We start from the raw sequence: 13,375 nt of genomic DNA on the forward strand, positions 1-13,375 counted from the left end.
AATGAATATAAATTGTTTTGGTTATAGATGGAGTCGGGCACGACTTCTACTGCTCGCCGCGGAACAACTTTTGAAAAAAGCGGTTGACGGTAATCGCTGCACAGCCGCCATTTTGTAACAAAAATAGCAATGAAAATATTTTTTTCTATTCTGCAAGAGTTGCTCAATCCAATGATATATTATTTATATACATTACATCTCAAATGTCCTGTAAAAAAAATGATGAAAAAAGCCTTGTTTTTTTGAGCATTTGGTAGATATTACCCCCAACATTTTCAATAAGGTATTGTGCAAACGAAGAGTTTTCAGTTTGCTCTTGAAAATACGGCATCACTGAACAGGTGTGGATCAAACACTTTGCTGCACAATCAAGTGCACAAACAGCAAAAGTACATGCAGATTAAAATAACACTGCACTTCGAATTGCAGCGCAAAACTTGCTAACAAATTTTAAATCTCCAGTTACTCATTTGTTTTCAAATGATAATTAGTTGTTAAATTTGTAAACTTATATGTTGCTTATCGCATCTCCTCCAACAGATGCGATTAAAGCACTTTCACAGCACAGTGGAAAACTGTTTTCACACTGAAAACGCCATCGCCATCGCAGTTGCTACCCGCTTCTTCTACCAGCTGCTACTAAGTTAGGACCGCACAACCATCTACCTACTAGTTGAATGCTTGGTTTGAGCAGAAACAGGCTCTTTCATAGTCTTAAGAGTACATTCCTGGTTCACTAGACATAATAATCCCAAAAGCATTGATTTATTGAAGATTGTTTTCAGAATAAAGCACAAAATTACTAACAGACATCTACAAAAATAGACAATGTTGAATGTTGTTTGACCTTTATTTAAAAATAGAAACGGTTTTGTCGGCGAATTTTTGCGGTTTTTGTAGATATCGGTTAGTTTATTTAAAAAAAAAATTTTAATAAAACTCTCCAATAACTCAAGAAATATAAAAGTAAAATCAAACTTGCTTCGATGAAACTGTGTGCTTAATTAAAATGAAAATCGTTGCAGAAAGTCATTATAAACAAATACACTAAAAAAGTTTGAAGAAAACGCCGCAATTTTTTATTCAAATAGGTAGACAACTTTGCCAAACAAAGTAGATTTTTACATGCAAAAAAGAGAAAGGTAAAATTCATTATTCACTTTCAGGTGTATTAATCACAAAACTGTAACTTCTATAAAATGGAAGATAATTATTGGAATTCACTACGACTTTAAAATAAATTGTTTTCGGGTCTAAATTATTTCGATCACGATTTTGTAGCTTTGGAAACCGTGTGGAACGCCTAGATTTTTAATATCGATTGCTGCAAAAATGAAGGAAGTAGGGTAGAGAACATATTCTAAGCAGCTTTAGGAACCACCTGTGTATTGAGACGAAATACTCGAAATGTGTTGGATGAAATTCAAACTTAAGTATATAAATCTGTTCTCTTTTTTTTTCTCTGTCAGAACTTGTTTTCAGATTGTAAAACTAAGTTAGCAAACTCTAACAATAATCAATTAAAGTTACCAATCGAGGGACACTATTCCAATCACCCCGAACCTATTTTAAGCAGTTTCCATAGGTTTTTTCTTCAGCAGCCGAAGTGGCTCCTGAATAGCTGCAATATCGGTCGATTTGTTTCAATTGATGTTTGTTCACAGATTTCTTTGTGATTAACGGTATTTTTATATTCGTGAGACAGCTATACAATCAAAGGTTTCGTTTCCATCATTAAAATTATCGATATAGATCAAAATTCAGGAGTTTAAAGCCAGTTTTTTCAACTGATTCAAAAAGGCGCCGCTGCTTAAGCCGTTCCTCACCCCATGTTGAATATTAACCGAATCACAACTATTTGAGATTTTCATTTCACACTGCTATGTGGCGAAACTTCTGCGTAGTACAGAACGTAGTTCTACGTCAAAAATTAAATTATTCTTTCGGTTGTTACTGTTTCTACGCCACATTGATTATAAAGTAGCAATTTTAGTAGTTTGTGTTTTGCGTAAGTCACTTGTCGAGCCTGTTTGCCAGCGCAAGCAGTTATGATAGGTGTAATTTTTGACATCTATTTAATTTGTCCTCCACTTCTATCAGGCGATCTACCTGAATTCCGCCTGATCTGTCAGTCAGGCCTGCAATATAGACCTTTTTACGTACGAATGTGTTAGTGCAACTAGTTGAGGAAATTATTAACGAATAGCTGTTTTGTTTGCAGTGCTATGTTTTTAGCAGCTGGACAAATATTCAGTTGAACACTCTTTAGGGAACATACTTAAATGACGTAGCATTTTTTTCATGATTTTCAAACCCCCCCTCCCCCCTCGTAGCATTTGGTCACAAAACTTCAACTCCCCCCTGAAAAAAACGTAGCATTCGATTGCCACCTCCCCCCCACCCGGTTTTGAGAAAAACATACAAAAATCTTGAAAAAAAATCACTGTGTCTAATTCAATCTATTTATCCCTTATACACTGGAGACAACATTCCTTTGGATGTTAACTTCGCTATGGATTAATGTTGCTGCGAAGAGATTGTGCTTTGGTACGAGGAGGGAAGATGTTTATACAACTCACTCCGTATGATCTATGTCTGTACAAAACACAGAAAATATTCCGAAAGTCGCAAAAAAAACTAATCGCTGCACTTACCAGTTTTGAACAGAAATGAGTATCTTGTAATTTTAACTATTGAAAACCACAATGAAACAACGATTTTTGTTTTCAAAATAGATTGTGTGTTTACACAAAATTTCAGAATAGAAAGATTAGACAGATAGAAAGATTTCGACAGCTCTCGCTGCAAAACTTTGTGTAATGTTAGAGTGTAATTTTTGTATGCATTTTTCGTACGAAAAAACCGGTCTTTCAAAATAAATGCTACGTCGATTTTAATCCAACCACCCCCACCTCCCTTGTCAAAGCTTGTCACAAAACGACGATATCCCCCCCATCCCCTCTTATGCTACGTCATTTAAGTATGGTCCCTTATTTGCTTGAAACATGCTTCATTTTTTCATTCGTGATCAGAAATCGGAAGAAGCTGCTGAACATGATCGACCAAAAATGGTGAAAAGTGATAAAAGTCGAAGCAACGAGATGCGATGATTTACAATTTGGAGGAAACAAAAGCTACTTTACACGGGCTTACACGTTTACTAGTGTGCGTATGTGAAAAGTCATTTATCTCTATTGACAAAATATTGCAAAGTTGAAATACATTGCAACGCCTGAAGATTTAAGAGGAGATACTATAAGTTTGTTTGAGTTGTGAAGGAGAGCATCGAAAATGATCCAGTTTTTCCGAAGCTGATTTATGGTCTGACAAATATGAGCAGCAGTATTTTTTGTCACTTTTGTAAATTCATGGAAATACAGGCTCATTATGTCTGGGACTGATCGAACTTGAGAAGAAGAAATCGATTGAGAACATTGGAAGCAAAAAAAAACTCAAGGTAGAAAATTTTTCTAATTCATCAAAAGTCGATCTTGTGAAGAACCTGATCCGGGACGGAGTGAGCATTGTGAAGACCGTTTTCGAGCAGCGATTCAAATATTATTGCTATGAACTTAGTTTCACACCTACTAAACGGCAAAATGAGTGTAGAAGATTATGCAGAAGTGGAAGAATCACTGGAACAAAAGGGCTGAGACCTGAAAGGGTCCGGTTTGGCCAAAATGTTATTCAAGTCTCTCAAGAAGTTGTGCGTACCAGGTTGTACAAAGACACAACAGAGGAAATTCAGACAACAAACCCTGCGTATAAAAGTTAGAAGCTTTTTCAAATTGAGTTTTTAGTCATGTGCATACATTTTTTTTTAATTCTGTCATGTGCACTGATGATCCTAACGTTGAGAAGTTTCAAGTCGATAAGCTCTGGCCGTCTGCCGTAGTGAGACTGTGCCAAAAAATTATCCATTGTTGTTCCTTAGGGGTCATCCACATATCACGTGAACAAATTTAAAATGATTTTTACCCCCCCCCCCCTCTTCGTGAACAACTGCGCATATAAATTCTAAAAATTTTGTATGGACCGTGGACATTACACCCCAAAGCTGTCTACGTGCTATGTGGATGGCTCCTTAGCTTGTAACGCATATATTCGAGCAATGAATTTGATCCAAAATACGTCAATGCATTAGGCATTTGGCAGGTTGGCAAATGGTTGGACACGTGTAACTTGAGACCCTAATGTGGTCATTCACCTCTGTCCAACAACTCCTATCCCAACCTCCACGAGGCGCCAACCGGGATACGAGTAACTTTAGCGGAGATCGGATAACCAACCCCCGGTGGAAACTTTGGTCGTATGCTGACTGGTAAGGGGGTCGTACACGGCTTTCTCCATGTTGGGGCGGCGTACAACAACGTCTGATTTATAGCGGGCGGCTGAATCATGAAATGCTGTGTCCCACCAGTTACACCTAAGATGGCAGCCCCATCAGCAGGATGTGGGTATCGCGACCTTGGTAAGGTAGCATACCGAAAACTCTCTTTACAACGAACAACGAAAACAGAAATATGGAACGGATCAATCTTGTTTTTGAGCTTTTGCAACAACCCGAAATGAAATCGGTTAAACGACGATTAAATAAGAGCAAATTAAGCAACACGCAGCTCGTGAACCAAAATAAACAAGTTTTAACCTGAATTATCGTTATTTTCGTTTCCAAACTAGCTGGAATTATATTTTTCAGTACAGAAATCATCATTTATCTTTAGTATATCGAAAAAAAGCACATTGCCGAAAGTGAAGAAATCCATACATTCATACATACAGTACTACAGTAGAAGCACATACCAGTACTTGTTTTAAAATTATACTCTTTCGGGAAAAATGTACATGAAGCTAGTTAATTGGAAATTGTTATAAAAATTGATCAATTTCACCCCGTTCCATGGTACTACAGTGGCGGCAAAGTAGCGGAACGAGGCGTCAGTTTCGTAATGCTGGTAAATCAGAAAACTCAACACGCATATACGGTCATCTAACGGAGGCGGCTCATAGATGACCGTATATGCGTGTCGAGGATTAAGGGTAAATTCTTCAACTACAGTTTAATCAACACCTACGCACCGACAAACGACAAATCCGATTAAATCAAAGATGAGTTCCATGAAAAGCTAGAACGAACCTATGACGAGTGCCCAAAACACGACATGAAAGTCGTCATCGGAGATGCAAACTTATTTATTTATTTATTCATTTGTTTCGTCAAGCAAATGTAGACTTCAATTATAATAATACAATGTTTTCTTATATTCTATACATTATTTCCAGTAGTTAGTCGTTTTTTGATTTGATTTCTGCCCATAGTGATGTCGATATTTTCGCAGTGCTGATTATAGTGACGCATCATGCGATTTATTGGGCCATTTTTTGAGTAGTTAGTTCTGTGAGAGTTTTCCGAAAATATTTTACGATATCTTAATTGACGACTGGGTGCATAAAAATTTAGTTGCAATCAAAAATTTAGAAGATTGCACGCGTTGATAAATAATGTCATTGATAAGAAAAGCATTGAAAGTTCGCGGCGTTCTTTAAGTGCTTGTATGTCTATAAGCATGCAGCGTGCTTCATATGATGGTAAGGGAAATGCTGTCCAATTTAGCTTACGAAGCGCGTACAAAAGAAACTGTTTTTGGACAGATTTAATGCGTTCTTCATGTGTTACAATATAGGGATTCCATACAATGCTATAGTATTCCAGAATTGGTCGGAAGTATGTAATATATAATAGTTTGATTGTATATGGATCTTGAAAATTGTGGCCGAAGCGTTTTATAAAGCCCAGCATACTATTTGCTTTGTTGATAATTGTATTATAATGTTCTATGAAAGTAAGTTTGGAGTCTAAGATTACGCCTAGGTCCCTTACAATTTTGCATTTTTCTACTGGTTGGTTTCCTAAGAAAATGTTTGTAGGTGGTGTTACTGTTTTTCTGCTGAAAGCTATTGAATTACATTTTTTAATGTTGAGTTGCAATAGACTTTTGTTGCACCAAGTGTAGAATACATTAATTTCATTCTTGGATATTTCGAAGTCTTCTGCATTGATTATTTCCATAAAGAGCTTTATGTCGTCAGCATATACAAGCACACGTATTGATTTAAGAAGAAAGGAAATGTCATTCACGTATAATATAAAAAGAAGAGGGCCCAGGTGAGAATCTTGAGGAACCCCGGAAGTTACTTCTATTGGATTTGAAATGGAATTTTGAAAGCGGACTATTTGTGTTCTCTTTGTTAAGTATGACTGCAGCCATTCCAAGAATTTTGTTTCCATTCCGTATTTTTCGAGCTTGAAGAGCAATAAAGGTATGTCGATTCTGTCAAATGCCTTGCTAAAGTCCGTATAAAGAGCTTCTACGTGGCTGCCGGTTGGGAGGGAGGATTTCTTCCGTCCGGTCATTGGAAGGCACAGCGTTCACTCGTCAAACAATGAAAACGGCCTGAAGCTGATAAACTTTGCTGCGGCTAGTGGAATGTAGCTCCTATTTTCCACGTTTGAATATTCTGAAACACACCTGGAGGCATCCAAATGGAGAAGCCTGCTCCCAAATCGCTCCCAAAGCTGACTGTTGCAGCCAGGTGGAAGGAGCACTTTCAGGCGCTATTGAACGGTGAGGGGCAGCAGGAGCGAAGGATGAACAGGATAAGGATTATGTTTTATGAACAAGCTGTGAAGCCACCAACACAGGAGGAGGTGGAAAAGGCGATTAGTGAGCTAAAAAACGGCAAGGCCGCTGGGAAGGACGGTATCCTGGGCGAACTTTTGAAAGCGGGAAGCGAGCGGCTGTACTATTTGATCCACCAGATAATTCTAAGGATCTGGGCGGACGAACAAATGCCGAACGACTGGTTGGAAGGCCTCATATGCCCTATCTATAAGAAAGATCATCGATTGGATTGTGGCAACTATCGAGGCATAACGTTGCTCAACTCCGCATATAAAGTGTTCTCCCGTATCCTGTTCTTCAGATTGAGACCGTTAACAGAATCCTTTGTTGGCGAATACCAGGCTGGTTTCCGACAGTGGCGTTCCACGACGGATCAAATCTTCACCCTGCGACAGATCCTCGATAAGTTCCGGGAGTATAACCTGCAAACGCATCATCTGTTTGTGGATTTCAAGGCGGCATACGACTCAGTAAAAATAACGAGCTGTGGCAGATCATGCTGGAACACTGTTTCCCGTCGAAACTGATTAAGCTGAGTTGTATAAAGCTGGAGGCATCGAAATTATGCATGCGGATAGCTGGCGAGACAGCAGCCGCGTTCGTAACGTTAGATGGACTGAACTCTCTAACTTACTGTTCAACGTCGCTCTTGAAGGTGCAGTGCGAAGAGCCAACGTGCAAAGAAACGAAATCTCGAAATCTCACATGCTTCTAGGTTTTGCGGACGACATTGATATCATCGGTATCGACCGTAGGGCCGTGGAGGAGGCCTTCGTACCTTTTAAGAGGGAAACAGCGAGATAGGGACTTGTCAATAACTCTGCCAAAACGAAGTACATAGTAGCTGGCAGGGAGCGTGGGAGTCCCCGGGGTGTTGGTGCTGATGTGGAGATAAATGAGGAACAATTTGAGGTGGTTGACGAATTCGTTTATCTTGGTACGCTTGTGACATGTGACAACGATATGAGCCGTGAAGTGAAACGACGAGTTGCAGGTGCGAACATGGCCTTTTACGGACTACATAACCAGCTAAGGTCCCGTAGTTTGCAAATCCGCACAAAACTAGCGCTGTATAGGACCCTGATACTCCCGGTGGCCATTTATGGAAGCATGGACGCTGAAGGAAGCTGCTCGACGAGTGCTCGGAGTTTTTGAGCGTAAAGTTCTGCGATCAATACTTGGCGGTAAATTGGAAGATGCAGTGTGGCGTAGGCGCATGAATCACCAGTTGTACCAGATACACAAACATGCTGATATAGTAACGGTAATATAGCGGGGCAAGCTTCAGGGAGCTGGGCATGTAGCCAGAATGCCTAACGAGAGAGCCGCCAAAACTATCTTCAGTAGAGAACCAGGAAGAGGCCGTCGACTCCGTGGTAGGCCTCGCACGCGGTGGATGTGCGCGGTGGACGAAGATGCATGATCTGCTGGTTTACGAGGAGACTGGAGCACGGCTGCCCATAACAGAAGAAGACGAACATCTCTAATTCGTTCGGCCCTAGACCTGGGAACGGTCCGTTAGCCAAAAAGGTAAAAGTAAGTAACGCCAATGCATGCTTGAATGTTTTGTTAACAACTACCTCAAATATGGTTGAGTTACAATGAACTATGATTTTGCTAAAAATACAGGAACTTTGACCTAACCTCACCCCTTCTATGGGGTGACATTGTGCCAAAAACAAATTGTTGAGTTCAATACCCGAAAAATGAACAGTAGTGTATCTACGAATAATTCACATGAATAGCATTATAAAGTAGTAAGTATAGGGACGACCATAAACAAAGTGGACTATTAAGAGGCTGGAGGGGGTTGACCAGAAACTACGTTTCATATGAATTGTAGCAAAAAGCATGACTTGATCAAATCGATATCTTGAGTAACCAGCTATGAGAACGTGGCTTATAGACAGTCTCTATACAGATATTGGCGTCTGCAGGTAGCTTAAAAAGAAAAACGTTAGGACATAAAGCCTGAGAAGACTTCTCGTTTCAATTATTATGTGTCATTGACCACTGTATATTCCATCTGAGATCTCAAAGCCGCTGTACACGTACCTACAACCCTTCTTCCTCTCTTTAAAAGTCATCAGTTTATATAGAGTAGGAGTAGAAATTTTTGTTACATTCCGTTAGTAGTATCAGTCATTTTAATTTTCCATCTAACAGTTGTTAGCTTACAGTACTTAAGCTTTTAGTCATTATTCCAAATAATACCATAGCTAGAAAAAATACCCTATGTAAATAATGCAAGTGTTTTTGTGTATACCGATATAATTTTGTCGTGAATGTAAATTTCACACACTGCACCGTTCATTATAGCTTGTCACAAAGTCACCCTAGAATAGCTCGAAATGTGTACAGTTTGGAAAGAATAAATTTCTGAATCAAGATATGTTCAATACATAATATTTCCTAAACACATTGGAGATGACATCCTAACGTACCATCTGAGCAATGAGTTGATGCAATTTCTTATTGAGGTTTGTTTGCATGGGACATTTTTGGTAACGTTATTCGCGCGTGTTTTTCAGCCTGTACTATGAAACATTATTCCATTCCATACTCCATTTCAAGTTGTGAATAAATGTGTCATGTTTCATATAGTATTGATCAGTATTAGGCTTAGAATTTCACGTAATTTTACATACAAACATTTCCCGTTTTGACTCATTTGTATACTTGTTAGAATTTTCAGAACATAATTTTAAAATATCTCAAAAACAGATTACGGTGCTCCCTCAGACCATTATTATAAAAATGCACTAAAAATCTAAGTAAACCATTTGATTGGCTATGACGTACTGAATCTCTGGTCAATATTCAAAAATCTACATACGGTACATTTTTGAGCAAGCCCCTTTTGAAAGTCGTTCCTAATTTTCAATACACCAGATTGCTTCCTTCAGCAATCAGTTATTGTGTTCAGTTGTAGAAAAATTTGAAAGAAACGTAAAGCCGAAAACTGCGATCTTTTATCTGTACGTTGAACACGACAAAATAGAGTTTTTTCGTGGAATACCTCTCCTTAAAATCAGTTTTTTGTTTACTATTTTTCCTGTGGTGGTCAAAAATTCAAATGTTCTAAGATTGTATTCATTCTGCTAAGCCTCCCTCGCAGCTTTGTGAAACATATTATTTTTACAATCACATGTAAAGTTATAGTCAAAATTCGATGGAGAAGAGGTGTTCCACGAAAAACTCTTTGTTGTCGTATCCACCGTACAGATAGAAGATCACAATATTCAGCCTTTTTTCTCTTTTAAATTTTTCTAAGACTTTACTGAAGAAAGCAATCTGTCATATTAAAAAATAGAAAAACAATACTAATATTTTACATCAAAATAAAATATGAAACAAACTTGCTAAAGGCACGGACTACAAGAAATAATTTTTTTCGCAGTCAAATCTGAAACGATCACGATTTTTCGAGTTTAGATTTCTGTGCACTATGAGAGTTTCAAATAAAACACATTTTTTGTAAGAGTATTGCGCAACTATCTGTACTCAGACTATAAATTTACGTGCCGTTGAGCGGAATGTCCGTGAAACAAGGTTTAACCAATTCCCATTTTCTTACGGGAGCAAAATTATTTTTTAAATCGCCTGGAAATACGCGAAAATTTAATCGACCATTTTTGATTTGAATGAAACTTTGCACACGTATTTGGCTTAGCAAACTGAGCATTTTTCACAGATGGAGAGATTTTTTACACCCATGAGTTACATTCTAAAAGGGCGTATGCCTTTTGGCATAGGTTTTGTTTTATTCGAAGCATTGTAGCCCTGAAACCGTTGGTTGTATAGAAGAACTGTCTGGGAATGAGTTGTAGTAAATCAAAAATGCATCATAAAAAAATATACACTGACAAAAAAAAAATTTTTTTGACCAAAAAAACTAAAAATAAACAATAAATTTGAATTAAAAAAGAAGAGTTGAATTTATTTTTATTTTTTTTTAAGAAACTTGACGTTAATACGCAACTTTAAAAAAAAAGTTCAGGATGGAGAAATGAGAAATAATTTTTTTATGGTAGATTAATTTTTTTATGAAAATTCTAATTCAAACATTTTTCATTCTTGGACAACAAAACGATTGGGCGAACGGTTCTCAAGAAAAGAGTTAAATGTTCTAAGTGATATAAATATATATAAGAATCAAATGTTTATTTTCGAGTTTTATTATCTTAGGAACATATTTTTTATGACATAGATACTTTACAGAACTAGTTTCACCTTATATTTTATATACATCATAAGTAAGTTATTCGTCATCTTTTGAAAACAGCTTCGTTTGTATCTTATTTTCTGAAATCGGAACAAAAGAGTAAAACTTTTCTGTGGCAGCTATTATTATAGATTTTTTGAAAATATTGCTCCATTCTGTTACTCCTTGTTCATATTCTTCATATGATACCCAACTAAATGACATTTTTGATGAATTTTTATTATTTTGCTGATTAGACCAATCATACAATTCTTTTGCGCTTGTAATGGGATGTTCATGTTCTTTAGCTAAACTTGCATTTCCTGCCATTCGTTTTAATATGCAACCAATTGCATCGCATGGGCCTTTACCATGAGAAGTCGCAAAAAAATGCCACTCTGCATCGACGTTATATTTTGTTTTGAACTTGCAAAGACTTGCAAAGTTTTTTCTATTTTATATTGTGAGGCAGCTCCATTAGACATTAATATCGCTTTCTTCAACTCAATTGTTGTTTTCAAAAAACTCATTAATTTGGCAATGAACACCTGAACCGCAACAATATCATGATGGAGTACTTCCGGTATTATGATGAAGCTGACATTCTTAAGTGTTCCAGATTCTGAATAGTAAACAACGAAGGGATGAATGGTGGCTTGACTATTATTCCAATAACTACACGAACCACAAATTGATAAAGCCGTATTAAAATGAGCTTGACTGTTCAATATTTTTAATTTTGCAAAAACGTTTTCGTTTAATTTGCGTAAGCTTGATGAGCACTGATGATCAGGAAAAGGTTTACAGCATTTGGGCTTGGTGTATTCCATTTTCACTTTATTCATCTTCACAAATGCAAACTGTTACTAACACATCTGGAGTAGTGCAATCGTATTTATATACGAAAACAGATATTATAGGTAACCCAGTAGTTATTGGTTGCGTACTTTACAAACGGTTATTATTAGTAAACAAGTAGGTAGTGTTGCACGACAAACATATTTTTTTTATAAAACATTCGGCAAGGGGGAACGTGTAGGTAGGCTAAGGTTTAGCGCTTGATCCAATCGTTTTGTTTTCAAAGAATGAATTGTATATTTTTGATCAAGCATTCCAATGAACTTATGGTTTTTGCTGGAGAACCATGGACAAATTAAGAAAAACGTGTATTTTCCGAAATATTAATAATTTTTGGAGCTTAAATTCAAATTAACTCGATAACCAATGCCTTTAGAATGTTTACTACCAAGAGCTTTTTGATACAAAATGACTCTCTGCATCTTTTAAAATTATCAGAATACAAATATTTTGAAAAATGTTTGAATTATAATTTTCATAAAAAAATTAATCTACCATAAAAAAAATATTTTTATTCTCCATCCTGAACTTTTTTTTAATAGTTGGGTATTAACGTCAAGTTTCTTAAAAAAAATTTAAAAAAAATTCAACTCTTTTTTTTTAAATTGAAATTTAATGTTTATTTTTATGTGCTATTGAACAACATTCTACTACCAGTAAAGCGGTAATTATTAATTCTGAGTTACAATGCTTCGAAAGGAACATTTGTCAAAACTTGTAGGCCCGTTGAAAAAAAATGCTTCTGAACCTACAAAATTCTCCTTCTGTGTAAAATTATGAGTTTGCTTACCAAAGTACGTGTTTTATTCAAATCAAAATGGTTGATTAGATGTTCGCATATTTTTTAAACCATTTTTTATAGAGAAGCTTATTTAATAAAAAAATCATCAGTGTTCTTACCGCTAGCTCTAGCTGTATCAACTATTTCCTCTGGACAGAAAAACAAATCCGCAGTCTTATTATTTTCATCGACATGCAAGCAATATTCTTCCTGCTCAATTTTCACAGCTCCAACCGAGTTCACAAAACCGGTCTGAAAACCAGAAATAACATATCAAGACAAAAGAATTTAACATGGACAGCAACTAGCTTACCCGATCTAATTTCCATTCACTCAAATGTGCGTGTATTGCTTCACAGTTGGGAACACGCAGTGCTTTGAAAAAGCCTGGGTCAGATGCTAAATCGACAATTTCGTTTGAAACGTTAACACGCACCTCTAAAAGATTATTTAGGCACGTTGGATACGAGGAATCATACAAAATGTCTTTTTGAGAACAGCACACATAAAAGCAAGATTTCACATGACAAACACAACCGCGAATATTGTTCGATACATCAACTGTCTGTCCACTGCAGTCATAACTGTAATTGAGCATTCCGTATTTTTGCTGTTCATAAACAATACCTTCATGTTCAATTCTTCCATCACTAGTCTTCGCTCCATCTGTGATGTTCACCGAATCCAAAAAATCACATGGCAGTTCACTTTCGGTTTTAGCGTAGAACCAGCGTTGGGTTGATAATCCAAGACCCAAGACGAAAAATATCTCTGCGAGAAGCATTTTTCAAATAACAATTTTGTGATACGTTAGTAACCGTTATTATGTCACTGCTCAGCAGACAAAAC

At 36.9% G+C, this 13,375-nt stretch overlaps 1 protein-coding gene across 1 annotated transcript in view; it reads right to left on the minus strand.

Annotated features, from left to right (window-relative positions):
* Positions 1 to 13,196, minus strand: part of LOC129725493 (G-protein coupled receptor Mth2-like) — a 57,689-nt gene extending 44,493 nt beyond the window's left edge. The window contains exons 1-2 of the mRNA XM_055681417.1: positions 12,840 to 13,196; positions 12,646 to 12,778 (exon numbers count right to left, since the gene is read on the minus strand). Of these exons, the coding sequence (XP_055537392.1) occupies positions 12,646 to 12,778; positions 12,840 to 13,124 (418 nt within the window). The 5' untranslated portion in view covers positions 13,125 to 13,196. The remainder of the gene's footprint in view (positions 1 to 12,645; positions 12,779 to 12,839) is intronic.
* Between the last annotated feature and the right edge of the window lie 179 nt (positions 13,197 to 13,375).

The sequence above is a fragment of the Wyeomyia smithii genome, chromosome 2 (assembly GCF_029784165.1).
Source record: "Wyeomyia smithii strain HCP4-BCI-WySm-NY-G18 chromosome 2, ASM2978416v1, whole genome shotgun sequence".
Taxonomy (NCBI): Eukaryota; Metazoa; Arthropoda; class Insecta; order Diptera; family Culicidae; genus Wyeomyia; species Wyeomyia smithii.